The sequence below is a fragment of the Syngnathus floridae genome, chromosome 4 (genome assembly GCF_059516105.1).
Source record: "Syngnathus floridae isolate MCC-2025c chromosome 4, RoL_Sflo_1.0, whole genome shotgun sequence".
Taxonomy (NCBI): Eukaryota; Metazoa; Chordata; class Actinopteri; order Syngnathiformes; family Syngnathidae; genus Syngnathus; species Syngnathus floridae.
In genome coordinates, this window is record NC_142416.1 from 10210728 (window position 1) to 10227552 (window position 16825).

At 38.0% G+C, this 16825-nt stretch overlaps 4 protein-coding genes across 13 annotated transcripts in view; 3 read left to right on the top strand and 1 right to left on the bottom strand.

Annotated features, from left to right (window-relative positions):
* Nucleotides 1-1177, top strand: part of LOC148398978 (sodium channel and clathrin linker 1-like) — a 48494-nt gene extending 47317 nt beyond the window's left edge. For all 4 annotated transcript variants that reach the window (XM_088373591.1, XM_088373589.1, XM_088373590.1 and 1 more), the window contains 2 exons: nucleotides 474-569; nucleotides 1045-1177. In XM_088373591.1, coding sequence (XP_088229717.1) covers nucleotides 474-569; nucleotides 1045-1107 — 159 coding nt within the window. In that variant the 3' untranslated portion in view covers nucleotides 1108-1177. The remainder of the gene's footprint in view (nucleotides 1-473; nucleotides 570-1044) is intronic.
* Nucleotides 1166-3393, bottom strand: c4h4orf33 (chromosome 4 C4orf33 homolog). 5 transcript variants are annotated; one of them, XM_088373597.1, is made up of 6 exons: nucleotides 3263-3393; nucleotides 2350-2543; nucleotides 2138-2198; nucleotides 1972-2023; nucleotides 1679-1878; nucleotides 1166-1576 (listed from the first exon to the last, which is right to left on the bottom strand). In XM_088373597.1, exons 2-6 carry the CDS (start codon nucleotides 2534-2536, stop codon nucleotides 1480-1482), a joined length of 597 nt encoding a protein of 198 aa, XP_088229723.1. In that variant the 5' UTR covers nucleotides 2537-2543; nucleotides 3263-3393; the 3' UTR covers nucleotides 1166-1479. The 5 variants fall into 5 exon arrangements, with proteins under 5 accessions (XP_088229723.1, XP_088229721.1, XP_088229722.1 ...); XM_088373595.1 differs by lacking the exon at nucleotides 3263-3393 and adding an exon at nucleotides 2871-2963; XM_088373596.1 differs by lacking the exon at nucleotides 3263-3393 and adding an exon at nucleotides 2895-2962.
* sclt1 (sodium channel and clathrin linker 1) lies at nucleotides 2985-13112 on the top strand. 2 transcript variants are annotated; one of them, XM_088373587.1, is made up of 23 exons: nucleotides 2985-3074; nucleotides 3435-3601; nucleotides 3742-3863; nucleotides 4027-4094; nucleotides 4272-4324; nucleotides 4454-4526; nucleotides 4738-4793; nucleotides 5229-5364; nucleotides 5834-5956; nucleotides 6035-6100; nucleotides 6398-6468; nucleotides 6628-6718; nucleotides 7006-7097; nucleotides 7217-7394; nucleotides 7727-7825; nucleotides 9037-9108; nucleotides 9216-9290; nucleotides 9409-9539; nucleotides 9686-9878; nucleotides 10484-10680; nucleotides 11096-11174; nucleotides 11611-11706; nucleotides 12258-12777. In XM_088373587.1, exons 3-23 carry the CDS (start codon nucleotides 3830-3832, stop codon nucleotides 12327-12329), a joined length of 2055 nt encoding a protein of 684 aa, XP_088229713.1. In that variant the 5' UTR covers nucleotides 2985-3074; nucleotides 3435-3601; nucleotides 3742-3829; the 3' UTR covers nucleotides 12330-12777. The 2 variants fall into 2 exon arrangements, with proteins under 2 accessions (XP_088229713.1, XP_088229714.1); XM_088373588.1 differs by lacking the exon at nucleotides 12258-12777 and adding an exon at nucleotides 12827-13112 and having other exon boundaries at nucleotides 2993-3601.
* Nucleotides 13113-14021: 909 nt separating this feature from the next.
* The window catches only part of dnah6 (dynein, axonemal, heavy chain 6), a 40604-nt gene continuing 37800 nt past the window's right edge, over nucleotides 14022-16825 (top strand). The window contains exons 1-4 of one of the 2 annotated variants that reach the window (XM_088373670.1): nucleotides 14022-14315; nucleotides 14739-14803; nucleotides 15306-15485; nucleotides 16103-16459. In XM_088373670.1, the coding sequence (XP_088229796.1) occupies nucleotides 14261-14315; nucleotides 14739-14803; nucleotides 15306-15485; nucleotides 16103-16459 (657 nt within the window). In that variant the 5' untranslated portion in view covers nucleotides 14022-14260. Of the gene's footprint in view, nucleotides 14316-14738; nucleotides 14804-14902; nucleotides 15015-15305; nucleotides 15486-16102; nucleotides 16460-16825 lie in introns of those variants that run through there. The other variant, XM_088373671.1, reaches the window with a different exon arrangement.

Below are 16825 nucleotides of genomic sequence, written 5' to 3' on the forward strand. Positions count from 1 at the left end.
CCACTAATGCATGTGTAGGATTATCATACAGGATCATCAGAATTCACTGTCTTTGATATTTTTCACGTGAAGAGAAACCGATACTGTAACAGTTTTACATAGTCTGTGTAGACCTCAGGGTCAAACTCAAGGCCCAGGGGCCAGATGCGGCCCGCCACATCATTTTATGTGCCCCGCGAAGACAAATTGTGCATCAAATTCATGTCAATACTAGAACTGCAAATTGTCTTCACTTTTAAAAATATCTTTTTTTCTTTTTAATATTTTACCAGTTTACGAGTCTGATTTGAAAACGAGTTATTTGTCAGTTTGTTTTGTATCTTATACTGTATATAATATGAGGTGCTCATACATTTATTTGGGTTGACAGTCATAATGGCCCTCCGAAAGAAGCTATGACTACAATGCGGCCCGTGAAAAAAATGAATTTGACACCCCTGGTGTAGACAATGGTGTATATTCTGTTTGTTCAGTATGAGAGACAGCTGGCTGAATTCCGAGAGAAAGCCAGTCGCCTCCAGAGACGACTAACTGAAGTTGAGCAACGAACAACTCTACCTTCACAACAGGTGTGACGACTGAGCAGCATATTGTACGGATAATGATAGTCCATTGATGTACGGCCTCTGCTGAAGAAATTGTTGGTCGGCTTGTGACATCGCTCTGTGTCCTCATAGTGTGTGCTTCAAAATACACAGAGTGCAGTGCTCATGATTGTTGCATTCTATATAAATTCAACACTAGTTGGCACGAAATTCTATACACTGTATGTTTAACAAACAGGAACCTGAGCATGTCATGTACATGGACTTTAGTATTCAAGTACCGTTAAAAGAAAAAGTGAACCTTTTTGGTTTACACCAGACAGCAGTTCTTGGAAAATGTTTTTTTTATGAACTGGACTCTATGTAGGCTGACAGCAGTTCCCAATTAGCTCTTGGATAGGTACTTTGCTTGCTTTTTTGGGTGTCGTCACATAAAGTTTTCTTTCTAACGATGTATGTGCAAATATAATTGATGTTAATTCTGTTCTTTTCCTGACAGCTCCAATTTGGCATCCCAGGGAAGGAGGGGCCAGTCTTGATTCCTCTGAACTCTTATCAGTGACTCGTTTGTCTTTAGAACATTCATAATGAACTATAAAAAAATACAAACACCAGAGGTATGCAATGTAAAATGTATGTTTATTGATTTACCACACTTGTTTTCCAATATTTAAGTTATTACTCAATCAGTCCATTCATAGATATACAAATGCCACAAAATCAGAAAGGGAATTAAATGAAAAAATGTAGAAAAATCCAGAAAGGCATGAATACACTTTGTTAAATTCCATCATAAGACTATGCCAAACTCACTGACACAAAATTACTAAAAGACATGTTTCCACATTTGTGACAACACACACAAATGCCGCAATTAAACACAAGTATTTTAAAAAAAAGAGTAAGAAATAGGACAAACGAGTTAGTGAGCTGCTCAGCGTTTTCCCTTCCATAGATCAGACTCTGGCTGCTCCCAGCCATCCCCCATGATACTTTGCAGTCGGAAATTGCCAAAATACTTCAGGGCATGGCTAACAGGAAAAAAAACGTAAAATGTAATGCACAACGTTGTAAACATTTATGTTCTAATTAGTTGCAAGAGGAAATAATAGTTTTGCAATGAGTGTACTTACAAATTTGGCTTCTGCCCTTCGACTATCTCATCACGGGGGATGGAGTAGAGTGCTTCGTATGTGCGCATCTCTCCGGAGCCATGAATAGCATAAGAGTTCATCTTGTTCACATTGGGTGGAAAATAAATCCAGGGAAGGAGAGCCTCACCCATCCATTTGTCTCCGATGACTGTCGCATTAAAAACCAGCGGCAGTTCTTGCTGAAAGTGGGTACAAGGGACATTTTACACCACACTAAAGCATATTAATAACCCTTTATGAATCTGTTGATTGGTTCGATTACATCTGCCTACCTGGAACGCTTGGCCAACCCCTGACAGCAGTAATACCAAATGCTGACCATGTCTGAAGTGAAAGAATAGAAAGCGGCACAAGATAAAAGTGGAAGTTTCAGTATAACTACATTTATTAGATACCCATTGATGTGTCCAATATTAAAACAAATTAAATTTTACTTACGGACAAACCTCCACCTCTAAATAATTGTCTGTAGTACTATCGAGAAAGAAGGACTCAACAACTGATAAAGTAAAAGGGAAATATTGACATTTTTAGCACCAGACTTCGAAAGACAATAAAATTAATGCATACAAAATCTCATACCACATGTTTTCATGATACATTTGTTTGGTCTTCCCACATACACCTTCGTCTGAGATCTAATCACCCACCTTCATAGTTCCAGAGCCCAGGGAATGGCTGGCCGGGTGCTCCAGCTGGGGCCTCTGGATCATTGAAAAAGGGAGCAAAAGTCTTCATTTTTAGCCCTTCAACACCAGGGGAGAAGATGATCCTGATGGGGTCATGATTCACAGGATTGCTGTCCCAAGTGTGCAGGATCTCAAACTCTGCTTGCATATTCGGCCTGAAAGTAGAATTATTTGCAAGGACTAAGGTTCTATCTGGCCTCAGTTTAGGAAATTTTAAATATCGACTTACAGAGAATCACAACTCAATGTCATGTAAATGACTGTCACAAACTGCAGTCCACGAACTAACCCCATATTGTCCTTCCAAGACACTAAACGATAAGCATCGCATACTGCTTTCTTAAACACTTCAACTTTTCACCTTCCTGTCATTAATTATTTTACGCAATGCGTTATTATACTAGGTTAATTTTTAACGGAGTTCTGATCATTCACGTGTTATCAAGCTCGTAAATCAAACTTAGGTAACAAGCAAACCTAACCCAAGAATGGTTTTGGACCCGTACTTGTCAACAGTCGAGTTTATCAAAATGACATCAGCAGTCAATGGACTTCCTTATTTCTAAAAGCGGAACTATTTCGTTTGCTAAATTGTACACATCGGAACTATTTTGCACCGCACAGCTTAGCTGTCATTGGCTGCTGTTTGTTTTCTTCAAAACGGACGGCGCAACTCAATTATTCAAGTAATGCCCTCGTTTTATCATAATTTAATAATACAGACAGTTGTCAAACGTAAACTATTAAATTAAATCGATTTTCATATCTTTAACCATTGAATATAATTGTTGTTTTAAATACCTGACTCAGTGCTAACGGACATTTTTTAGCTCGCTTCTTGTGTTAATCTCCTGCAAAAGAAGCATTAAATAACCTTAGTCTTCTCTCTCGATCAGGTTGTTACAGCCTTTTTCTCCTTTTTTTTCAACGCTGATACTGTGCAACGCCAGCCATGCTTAATTTTCTAGGAGCAAAACCAATGCTGATTTGGTTTCTGCGTCTGTTTGACGCGCTAGCATGATATTTTTACATTTGCTTCCGCCTAGGCGAGTGGTTATTAACCTCAGTTCGATCGAACCCTTGGGGTTCGGTGAGTCAGTCTCAGGGGTTCGGCAGAGCCTCCAATGCGGAGGTCCAAACACACCTGATTTATCGTGTAAATTCGTGACGACGCATATCTGAACTGGTCTCGCAAAGGCACACTGATTTGCAGGTATGTAATTTGTTGCGAGTTCACGCATTGTGCTGATTTTGTTCTTTGAACAAGGTGATGTTCGTGCACGGCTCATTTTGTGCACCAGTGAAAAGGTCTGTCTTGAATTTGGAAAAAAATAATTTTATTTTCCACTAAAGAGGGGTTAGGTGAATGCGCATATGAAACTGGTGGGGTTCGATACCTCCAACAAGGTTAAGAACCACTGCCCAAGGTTGCATCATCAACATGGAAACGGAGGTCGAATTTCTTCGTGATCAAGGTAGGGAAACAAGTTACATGCTGATTTAATTACAATTCGACTGCTTACTATTTACCTCCACGATGCCATGCACCAAGAAAACTTCCCCATTGACAAATGTTATTTGAGAAATTAATGTGTGCATATTTTTCGAGGTGCAACCTGCAACAATTTGTGTCCTTAGTCCGCAGGCTAAATTCATCTCTCAGCCAGTATCAGCGTGAGGAGCACGCACACACCAAACCATCTCAGGTACCAAACAAAAGCTATTTCATACATTTTTGTAGTACAGGAATGTGTATTTAGTTAACAATGAAGTGGAATAGGTTAAGGGAAAACTGAAATGTGGAGGAGACATGTCATGATGCATACAATGTGTTCAACCAAATCCTTGAATTCTGATAAGACTTTGCAAACCTTCCCCCCCAGAGATACGAAGAAAAGAAGGCCCCTGAAGATGCACCCTGGCTCTCTGATAGGAGGTATGATACTGCAGTTATGTGTTGTTGTAAATTTTAGGCACAATTTAGCAACAAAGCACCAATGAGATTTGTAAGTCATATGATGCTTTGAACGTACTATTCAACTAGTACAACTTTTCTTTATTACAGTATAATGGCTCCATTGATAGCCGAGTATGATCGGCACATTGATGAAATGTCTCAAAAGCTGCAGAAATATCAGGTAAAAACCCCAAGATTATAATATATATATATATATATATATATATATATATATATATATATATATATATATATATATATATATATATATATATATATATATATATATAATCAGAGTTTTGTCTTTTTTGTCACTTGTCATTTCTTTAAAAAAGTTTTGGTTGTATCCATTTACATACTTTGGCTTCATGTACCTCTATTCATGTTTGCAGGTGTCAATGACAGATGTCAAAGAAAGGTTGGAGACTGTTGTCCAGGAAAATGAAAGGTATCTGGGATTTGTTGGTGTCTAACAGAGTGCACCCAAAAAGGATTTACAGAACTTTGGGTTTTTTTTTTTTATTGTTTTTTCCACGTTTTAGGTTACAGCCTTATTCCAAAATGGAATAAATTGATTTTCCCCTTATAATTCTACGCACAACACTCCATCATGACAATATGAAAAATGATAGTGAATGTATTAAAATAATAATAAAAAAAAGAACATGTACATAAGTATTCCCAGCCATTGCCACAAAGCTCAAAATTAAGATGAGGTGCATCGTGTGTGTGTGTGTGTGTGTACTTCATAATGTAGGTATTCTCCATTACATTGTAGCATTTCAATTGTTGTTTAACAATGTTTACGCGACAATACTAATATTTTATTATATTTGATTATAATCTAGAGAAGTGGTTAGTAAATGTTTGGATTTTATTTCAGGCTGCATGCAGAACTCAGGGAATCAGTTGAGAAGCAGCTTCAGTCACCCTCAAAGATTTCTGGAGTGGAGATGAGCACAGTGGAGAAGGAAGCAGTGGTTGAAAACCTCCAAGAACAAATCAAGCTTTCGGAACAGGTCCCAAAACTTTGACATGTACTTTTTATATATTTCCTGTTTTAAGTAGCAACCATGTTTTGCTTGTTTTTTAAACAAAGGAAGCCAAATAATGTGGTCACATTTGAAGGAAGCCTTTCAGGTTTCAGTTAAGGTTTTATATGTGCAGCTTTGCCTATATGTTATGCATGGTAGCAGGCGCATCAAGAAAATGTCCAACCCCCTGCTTTTAGATTCCTCATGCAAAAACTTATAAGCGTGTGAATGTGTCACCTGTCGGTGCATTTTATACTCTGACCTACCTTTAGCAATTGAACAAATTTCAACATACCATGTTTGACACATTCCTGTTAAATTCAGCTTTAACTTTTTAAACAATGATGTCAAATTTAGCATTTTGATCAAATGAAAACATCCAGGAGTAACTGTATTCCTTTTTAGTTGGTACTCAGTAGCAATAGTTTTGAATGTGTTTTATCTATTTGAATAGGAGCGAATGCAGGCCATGGAGTTGTGGCAGACAGCAGCACTTGAGCTTGATCGCCTCCAGGAGTTCTACCAGAAGAGTCTCACTGATAAGCAGAGCGCTAATGCTAAAGAACAGCAACTCAAGGTATACCTCATACAATGACATCCATAGCCATTGTGTTGGGTACTTTACGACAATAACAAATTGTTTTCCTCATCATAGGATCAAATCGTAGTTACCCACCAGCACACGCAGCAACTCCAAGTGTCCAATCAAGAACTACAATTGGTATGTAACGGGTCGAACATGATACTACTTCTGCATGTTTGAGATCTCTCACATGTATACATTTGCACACAAACAGTATGTATGTAAGACTTGACTGGAGTCGCAAGATGTGAGAGTAACGCAACACTTATCTGATGTATATTTAATGAGAGGGCAAAGCTAGGGGTCCAACTTTTACTGTCTTGTGGGAACAGTAGCATTGTTGTTAAGCGATTTTTAAAGTTTTTACAGTTTGGTTTGAGTCAAAGCGTACAATAAGGAAATGCTATTCAAACTTGTGTATCTTGTCACATACAGACCAATCAGCAGCTACTAAAAACAGTGACAGAGCAGAGTACAGAGATGGAGGAGCTACGCAGCCAGCTCAGGTAATAATTGTTGATTTACAATAGTTGTCACTGAAGTTGTGTTACGTTGCTAGGTGCAGAACCCAGCCACACCGATTGCTACATTGTAGTATGATAATGGGGGGAACTATTAACAAAAGTAACTATTGACTGAAATGTTCTCTGGGTCTTGTGTTCTAGAATAACCAAAAGTGATTTGGGGACGGCCACAACCAAAGTGGAAGAAATGAACAAGCAGCTCCAGTTAGTTCAGCACCTGCTAAAGAGACAGGTGAACAAATCCATGTTTTAGAAAATGATACATTGCTTTTGAGTCGAATTGCTGAAACAATTGCTTTATTGCTATTGGAATTTCTGTAGTATCGTTAAAACGGTTTATCCTCATTCAATGATTTTGACATTTTTCCGTATATTTTTATGCTCCATAGTGTAATGCAGTATACCTCAGTACAGTATACAAATTTCTGGCTGTCATTACTTCTCACCCTCACCTGTGCTGTAGACGTGAGTGTGTATACTGTACTGTATTAAAGACATGCACATATTGCATTCATTCAGGAGGAAGAGCTTGCCGAGGCTCGCAGCCGAGAGGAAGCGGCAGAGAGACAAATTCAACAGCTTCAGTTAACCATCAGTCAGAAGGAGACAAGGTGAGTGCCGATCAACTGCAGCGTCACTTTTATACACAGCGTGTATTTTTTTTTATTAATTGCATAGGTCACTGGTGGAGTTCACTATCAGTTTCTTATTTTCATTTACATTTGCTAAGGCTCAAAACAACATCGCAGGAGGCAGATGATGTTCGAGGAGAACAAACTATGTGGGAGCAAATGTCAGGGAACCTTAAGGCCCGATGCGCTACCTTAGAACAGGAGAAGTATGACGCTCTAGACAAAGTTCGAGAGAGTGTGCAGATGGCTGAGGAAGCAGTACTGCAGAAGAATGAGGTAACATACTCATTTATTCACCAATAATGTTCTTAACGCTGTTAATTCAGAGGTTGTTCAGGAACACAGGAGTTCTCTTTTCTGCATTTCAATACTTTCTGTGCACTAACTGTTTACTATGCCATTGTTGTTATTTTTTTTTAAAAGCATTCTGTGTGTTTGTGATGAGTACAGTGTCATTTTATGATTGTAACTATTCTTGGTACAAATCATAACTACATCTACCTACCATTTCAAATTTGCATGCATATATTTTGATGAAAGTTGTATATACGGTATGAGGGAAATGTTTAACAGTCTTTCAATCAATGCAATTTACTTGTTTTCCTAAGGCTCTGTTAAGAGAGAAACAGATGATGGAGGAACTTGAGAAGACAAAGACGGTCATTCCCCAGCTGATTGAGGATGCTGCAGTGCGGACCAGAAAAGAGGTGTTTCTATATGGTTATTGAAGCAAAGCTATTTCTGCTGACGTTTATATTATGTCAACGATTTTTTTTTTTTTTTTTTTTTTTTTAATAAATCCAACTCATATTTAAATCCCTTATCAAGCAAACCTGTTTTTCTCTGCTGGACTCAATCCGATTAATCATCATTCTTTATTCCTATATATATGCCAAAACACATCAAAGCTTTCTCTGCATCTGTTTAACTGGTTAATCCTGCTAAAATGCTGTGTGATTGGAAAGTGAGCTCTCAATTTAAATCACTGACTTTGAGAATTGAAACCTTGAAGACTGGATACCTTTTGTGTTTTATTCCCAAGGTAATTGAAAAACCTAATGGAGAGATTGAGACAGGGTTAAAAGATTATCCAACAAACAATTAGACTGTTACTCCTGAAATCTCATAAATGGAAATGATCTCTGTGCTATTGTTATAGCAAAAACACTGATACACTCATACGTGAAATAATCTCTGATTTATTTTTAATGAAACTGGCCTCAAAAAAACAATCCACCCTGCTTCAAAAAGCATAAAGCCAGTCTTTTATTGCAATTTCCTGCACTAATATATCTTGGAGGTATTTACATTCATTTTGTCCATTTCACTGACACCAAGATCACACCAAAAGATTATGATGTATTTCTGATCTAATGATAACAGTTGGGACAGTGTTCCAAGACAAGGTTGACGTCAGAATTATATAACTAACTCTAAAATCTGAAAAAAAATACTATTGTAATAATAAATGCCACAAATAGTAGTAGGAAGATGGTAGCCTAGTTTTATTTCATTATATTGTGTTACTACCTTACGTAGAATCTCAGCCACTGTAGCAAAGTTTTTCTGTCTAGCTTTATTGTCTGTAATCTGAAGTTTCTGCCCTGAATTTGATAGGATAGCTACACATTGTAAATAGTAAAGTTCACTCAAATTGCCTTCAATTTAAAACATTTGTAGTAGAATTAAGTCACTAACTGTGATACATTATGTACAAAACAAATTTATTTAATAGGATAGCTACATATTGTAAATAGTAAAGTTTACTCAAATTGCCTTTAATTTAAAACATTTGTAATATAGTTAAGTCACTAACTCTGATGCATTTATGTGCAATACAATTGCATTGTCTGCCCTTAAATTCCAATCATACTCTCTATGCTATGATGCAGCTGCATGACACATTTGTGTTAAACAGGTGGATAATATACGCAAGCAGTGCAATGTTGAGCTCCGTCGTATGGCTGAGGAACTGTCATTATTGCAACTGGTAAGAGACCCTCCTCACAAAGAAACATGTTCCCAAATCTGCCTATTATAGTCTACAACTCTTACTATCTGATTGGGTATGTTCTTACTCTCCTCACTCATTCGCAGGAGTGTGCAGAAAAAGAATCTCAGAATGAGAGGTCAAAGCGAGAGAAAAAAGCTTTAGAGGAAGAACTTGCAAAGGTATTGTTGCACTGATGATTAGATTTAGATCAGCAGCTCTAAATTTTCTTTATGTCTGTGGCCTTTATGAGCCCCATCATCATCGTCATCATGAGATTGTTGTCTTTTCGTGATATAGGGTCGGGCAGAACCAGAGCTTGGGAAATTTGATGTCCTTCACCAGAGATGTCTCACTGCAGAGAGGATGAAAGATGAAATAAGCATTACTTTACAAAGTACACAAAGCAAACTAAAGAAGATAGAACTGGGGTAAGTGCAATGCCTGAACATTACCTACTACTATTACCAACTTCCCGTAATCCACAGGGCAGTTACTTAGCCAGTCATTCTTAGCATCTAGTCGTGCAACACTTTGCCCATTTATTCCCTGTCATCTTCCACATTTCTATCTGTAGCTACAACGAAGAATTGTCCCGTAGTCAGGAAGAAGTTCAGCGACTAAAGGGCTCTTTGGCTGCAGCAAGAGAGGACTGTGTCAAAATCAGTGACGAGCGACTCCAGCTGCAGCAGGAGAACTTTCAAATACGCAGAGAGATGGATGATCTGCGTAAGGCCTCCTTGCTTGTCCAAAAGAAGGCCAAACAACAGGTAAGGAAAAAGTGAAGAAAAGCTACTAGGTTACAAAAGAAGTCTCCAACCAATTGATCGATTGATCAACTGGTAGGCCTCGGACTGGTCCCAAGTCAACATTGAAAGGTGTACAGGAGAAAAATAGGAATCTGTGTGCGCGTAATTATTATTCTATTTGTTATGTCAATGTTCACTACACCCTAAAAGTCCTAACAGTCTCATGTCAAAAACAAAGTATTTTTAAAAAAGGAAAAAAATTGGGCACCTTAACCTGTGTGACCTCCATTACAGGTTATTAGTGGTCAGCAGTCATACACAGTCCACGATCAAATTGGTTACGGTTGGAGGTTTCTGCATGCATGCATGCGCGCGCACACACATGAATGTGTATGTGTGTGTATACACTCATAAAAAAAGAGCACAGAGAGCAATGTGATGTCTAGTGATTGTATGACACCAAGAAAAACTACCGTGCATGCTGGAAAAGGTGTGTGGGTTTGCAATGGTGACACTGAACTGGGTCATTGCAAAAGGTTGGGCACCACTGAGCTACAAGACGTATGCATGTGAGTCAAGACATTTAGGACCTAACCTATTTACTGCACTGTGCTGTCCTTTTCCAGGTGTCACAGATGGAGCACGAGTACAGCCTAAAAGAAAAGTCTCTTAGTGCACAGATGAGCGACTTGGAGGAGAGCAGTCGCAACTCAAGTGCTGATCTAATGCGTCTTCTAACTGCACAAAACAAAAGTATTCAGCGCTGGAAAGACGAGGGAAAGAACATGGCCCAAGCCTTTGAAATAAAAATGAAAAATCTCAAGTAAGAACCGATTAACCGATGATTTCTCTAATCAATTTTTGAGGGATCTTAGTACAGCTTTGCCACTGCGAGTTTCTTTGTTTAAAAACTCAAGAGCTGACACCTGACTACTAATATGCATTATGGTATTAGGTAATAGTAGGGCTGCACAATGTATAACATTTGAGACAATAGCACAATATGCAATAAAGTAATATTTATGGAATTGTATGACCGAATATTGACTGGTCAGATGCAATATTCAACACACAATATCGCATGTTTTTCCCAGTGTCGTGCAGCCCCAATTAAAAATAAAAAAAATGTGTTTAAGTTGTTGTCATTCACAAAATAACTGTGATATCTATCACTTGAATCCATAGATCCAGTAAAATATAGTTTAATATGTTTGGTGACGGCTTCTTTTGTGTTTCAGGGCAGAGTTGAATCAACATAAGCAGCGGTCACATGAGCTCGAACTCCAGCTGGCTAATAACCTAAAAATTATTGAAGAGGTGTGTGCAACACATGAATTGTGTTTTTCTGGAGTCAAGAATATAACATTGTAGGCGGTCCTTTAAACACAATGTAACACGACTTGACTGACCTCAGATTGAAAGAGCATTTTAAATTGATCCATTCAGAATTGACGAATGATGTGCTCTCTAACCGCAAGAATACAGATCACCCAGTATTAATTTTTCCTTTCCAAATTTTGTCATTACAGACATGGGTTTTAACACCTTACGCTTCTTGATGCCGTGTAGTCAAGCATTATTCCCTTCATAGAAAAACTTATTTTTTTCTATTTTTATAATGCTGGAAATGAATCACACTTCGCTAGAAAATTTCCTAAGGAAATGAGAGAAGCTAATTTCAGTTGACTGTTTTTGAAAATGTTGTCCCTGTAGTGATAAGCTCTAATAAAATGTGGAAATTGTGTTTGTGCAGTATGAGAGACAGCTAGGAGAGTCTCAAGAGAAGTCCACTCGCCTTCAAAGACGACTAACTGATGTTGAGCAACGTGCAACTACTGCTTCACAACAGGTACCACTGTTAAACACATGGTAGTCATGGTGGCGGTGTGATACGCCCACCTTAGCCTCACTGCTGCTTCGTTTAAATTGTGTGGTTGTGTAGGTAAGACTGAACTGGGACCTACATATGTGTCTCAGAGGTGTTACTAGTATGTGATCTTTGGGTAGGCAACAACAAAAATGTAGCTTCTTCTAAATAGGGTATGTAAACAAGCCGTGGTTTAATTTTGAGGATTCAATTTCTTTAGCACGGTCCATAGTCCTTACCCCATGAAAAATGAAAATATAGTACCGTATTTTCCGGACTAGAATTTGCAGTTTTTTCTCATAATGTGGCCGGTGCGACTTACACTCCTATGTGTGAAATTATTAACACATTATTATATCAATTCACATGTTTCACATCTTTATTATGCATTTTATGGCTGGTGCGACTTGTACTCCGGAGCGACCTATAGTCCGGAAATTATGGTAATTGTGTTAGCCTTCGGTAAAATTAGTTTATACCAAACAAGCCAGTAACTAGCAAATTTAAACTATTTTTTTTTTATGCCCAACAAGCCAACTCCAGTGACTAGTAACAAATCTGCTACAGGAAGCCTGAAGCTAGCTAATTACCAAATCACCAAGTGACCTGGTATCTTAGAAGAAACACAAGCCTCATTAAGGTATTAACCATTTTTTTTTTAGATTGCTGATTGCAGTGAGCTACAAACAGGTTTAGCTGTTCACTTGACCACGTCTGTACTGTATTTTGGAACTGTCGTCATGGTTTGCTGATGTCAGGGAGCAGCACTAAGAACGCCCACACCTTCAAAATGGCCAATTAGAAAGTGGTGCATTTTTGTCCAATGACAGAAACCTATGAATACTCCAAACAAATAAAAATAAAATAATGGTAATTTTTCAAAAGTTTTCATTGGATGGGCAGAACATTCCTCTGGGTGGGCATGGCTTATCTCTGGGGTGGGCAACGCCCACTCAGCCCACCCGTAGACACGCCCCTGATTTGTTTTTTTTTCCAACAGCATGTCTGAATATTTTTAAATATTAAATTTTTATATATATTTAATATTTAAAATTGTGGGTTTGTGCAAACCGTAATCTAATTTTATCTGTTTCCTCCACAGATTTCAGTTATGGCATCCAAGCAAAGGAAAACTTACTTTTGTGAGCCAAAGCATGAATGAAGGCATTTTTCACAGATCTATTGGAACTGTGATAGCTGTCATTTTGTAACATATTGTTGATTTGATTTTGAGTTGTAAAGGTGCTTCAGGAATGTTGGCAATCCTCTAGTCCTCTGTTACTGGAACGTTTTCAGCATTTCAATATTTTTGTGTGCAACTGTGTATTGATATTTTGTAGTTTTTTCTCCCAGTAATGTTTCTAATAAACAGTAAACGGAATACACAATGTCCCGGAAAATCTCATTTTGGAATTATGAGAGTCCTTTTTAGATTGGGCGGGATTTGTTCTATTTTATTTAATCTGAATTTGATCAAGTGTCTTGATGTAGATTCTACATTGTAGAGGATCAAAAATCATTTCAACATTTCAATGTCCGTTAATTTAACATGGATTTTCACTATTCACCCCGTCCAATCCTTTATTTTTGCTGTTTCGTTTTCTTGTATACTGAGGTATATGAAGTAGTATTTCTTTTACCAGCGTTCAAGTGAGTATACTTTTGTCATTTCTGCAGTTGGGTTTTTAAGTCTTTTAAAAAGGTTACAATTGGCTGAAGACTGAAAATGGGCTCTTGCTTGCTCAAATATTTACAGCCGCCTTTGTAAACCTAGTACTACTATGTCTTCGTCTGTGATGCTTGTTGGGAAATCCCTGTGTTGCTAAGGGACTGTAAACGGGATCTGGTGGCACTGGCTGACGTATTCTACAACGTAAAGGTAGGCAAAAATCTAAACGCTTATTACGTATGTAATGCCTCAAAATGGTGCTCACATTACAATGGTGAATTGTCAACTTGTTTGCTATTTCATGATGGTGAAAGTAATAAATCGTTATAGAGCACTTTTAGTAATTTCTTTTTTTTTTAATGCAATACAATATAGCTTTGCTTGCCCCGCAAAAAAAATGTTTTGATGCTTTGCGATTGACATTTGATTTTGCTAAAAGTTTTTATTTGTGAATTTAATGCACTTGTTGCCATGACAACAAATCCTACGATTACAGGAAGTGTTGTTAACACTGCTCAAGTGTGTGCATAACTCAACATCTGTAGCGTCACCTTCCAGAATATTTATATAACTAAGCAGTGAAAGCTAAATTTGGCAACAGTCGTCAGAGGCTTCCACTCGCCATCGTCCGCGTAACTTTCTTTCATTTACGTCTTATTTAAGCGTGTAACATTACATGAGTGATGTCAGTGATATGTGTATCACTGACGTATGCAAAATGACACACACTGTCCATGAATGGCAGTTTTTGATAATGCACCAAATTTGCGACTGGGTTGAGTAATTATGAGTTGAAAAACAAGAATTATGTGAGTTACATTAACGCTATCCTGCAGTCCATTGCACATTAGGACTTTTTAAGCGAAGATGGCGTCAACATCTAACTCCTCCTCGTCTGGACAGAGTGAGAAGGATTGCATGGGTAATAACCAACTACATACTACACCGATTCCGTATTGGATGCATGCACTCGTGCATTTAGTGTAGATACAATTCGAGAACTGGATTTACAATTGGGCTTTTGTAAATACAATAGTCCCTCACAGAAATGGTGCAAATTTGCACAATATAGTTATTGGCCTGAGGGTTTGCATGTTCCCTTGTAAAATAGGCAAAAAATCGTAAATAGAATACAACATTAACATAGATGATCAATATTTACAGCAGCTTTTTAAAAATATTCATATTGCATCCACTGAATGTGGATTTATTGAGGTAGCCAGTTTATGTGGGTTTTTTGGGGGGGGCGGGTTGGAGTATATGAGTACATTTGATTAGCAGGAGTATTTTCAAGTTCTGCCACTGCACACTATATCTCATATCCACTTTAAATATTTTTTTTCAGAGGTCGATCTCCCACAACAGCAGAGCCCCACAATGCTACCTCCACTCTATGATAAAGGCACGCAGGTATGAACAAACAAGATGTTATGAGTCGACTGAAATTAGATAAACATTTCCGCTGAGCGTTTAATTATTAGTTATTTTTCATGGTTGTAACTTTTATAGAGGCATGGTGGCCGAGTCATTCGCACATCTGTCTCAGAAGTTCTGGGCTCAAATCTGGGCTCAGGCTTTTCTGTTTGCATGATCTCCCCGTGCTTACATGGTTTCTATCAAGGTACTTTTATCACATTACAAATAAAAAAACTCTTTGAAGATTAATTGAAGAAGTCTAAATTGTCCATTGGTATGAATATGCGTGTGAATAGTTTTATATTTGTGCCCTTTAATGGGCTGGCAGCGTCGCCTCTCATCCAAGATCAGCTGGGATGGGCTCCAGCACACCCATGACCCTATTGAGGACTAGTGGTACCGGGAATTTATGGTTTGAGTCAATTTGGATGTTTGGCCTGTCTTTGTTGTTATACACATTATTGTTTGTTTTGTTTTGTTTTGCCCCATAATGTAGGCTCTGTTAAAGAGACGTGTTAAACGGAAATTGCCAATTGAGGAGCACCTAAAATCTCAGGAAAAGAGGTATTTCCCAGGCTGGCATTCTCAAGCGGCTATATCCCAAGAGAAAGAGACACCACCGAGGCGCAGCGTGCCATCACATGTAAAACTACCTCCTTTGCAACCCAGCACCAAGGTCAGTGGCACTCATGAGTGTGAGGTAGATGATAAACATGAAGCGTCTGAGAGAAAGATCCTCAAAATTGAAGCATCAGAGTGGTACATTTGGCATTTACCCACCTTGGATTTTTCCCACTGAATGTCACGACTCGTTGAGTATGTGAGCTTTCACACAATGAATTGTGTGAGAAAATAATTGCAGCTGTGCTTTCAACACAACAGGATGGCAGAAATGAGGGTTAAGTTTAATTAACTTCACACAACTTGTACCACTATTGGCAATTATCCTTACACACATGCATCTTTCTGACTATTAAACGTCCGCTACTACTTCTACAGGCGAATTAAATGATCAGAGCCCTTTAAAAATGGTGAGTTTCACATGCAGTGTAAATAGCGGTACCTCAGATGTCCATTTAGTAAGTTTTAAGAAAAATAACATGAGTGCTAATGTGAAAATAAATAATGGTAAATAGTTAACCAAATGATTATTTACAGCTCCATGAATAGAAATCAAAATTAGTTCTTACGACTAGTCAACCGAATAACAGATGTACCAAACTTAAAATTTTAAGTATTTTTCAGCTTTAATAAAGACCTGTAATTTTTGGGCTGTTCTCTTCACTCTTACAGAATCAACTCCCCAAAAATGAAGCATGTACCTCTTGTCCAGCAAAACGACCCTTTTCCCTTAAGGAAGACGCAAACCTGGAAGCCCCCTCTCAAGTCCGAATTTTTGAGCACAGCAAGGATGACTACACGATGGTTAGCAAAGACGGCGTATTGTCAACTTGTCGAGAAAACTTTGACTTTGTAAGCCTTGAGCGGTTTGAGGAGGAATATCAACTTCACCGCAAGCTGGTTCTCATCCCCTTCTTTGCTCGCTTCAAATTATTCAAACCGTTCTATATCTGGCATAAAAAAGTCTGCGCCAAGAAGATGTACGTAGCTCAAGAGGCTCTCAAAGACAATTTGTTCTTGATCAACCCGGTAAGTCGAGAAAATCTTTCTGTAAAAATACAGTTGCAAGAAAATATGCAACTCTTTGGGAATTTCATGGTTTATATTGAATATATTTGTCATAAATTGTCTCTTCATCAAATTCAAGGCTATTGACACTTCTAAAATAACAATGGCAATTTTTTTAAACATTTGTCTTGATTGAAAATGACAAGAAAATCAAAACTATAGTGCTGATAGAAATATGCTTATATTGTTTACATTCCAATTCTGCAGGCACTACACTTATATAGTGTCAAAAATTGGTGTCGGGTTTTACCATACTGCATGGCGTCTTAATAAAATAATGAGTTTGGAGGTGTGGATTTCAGCTACTGTTGATAAAAACAAACACAC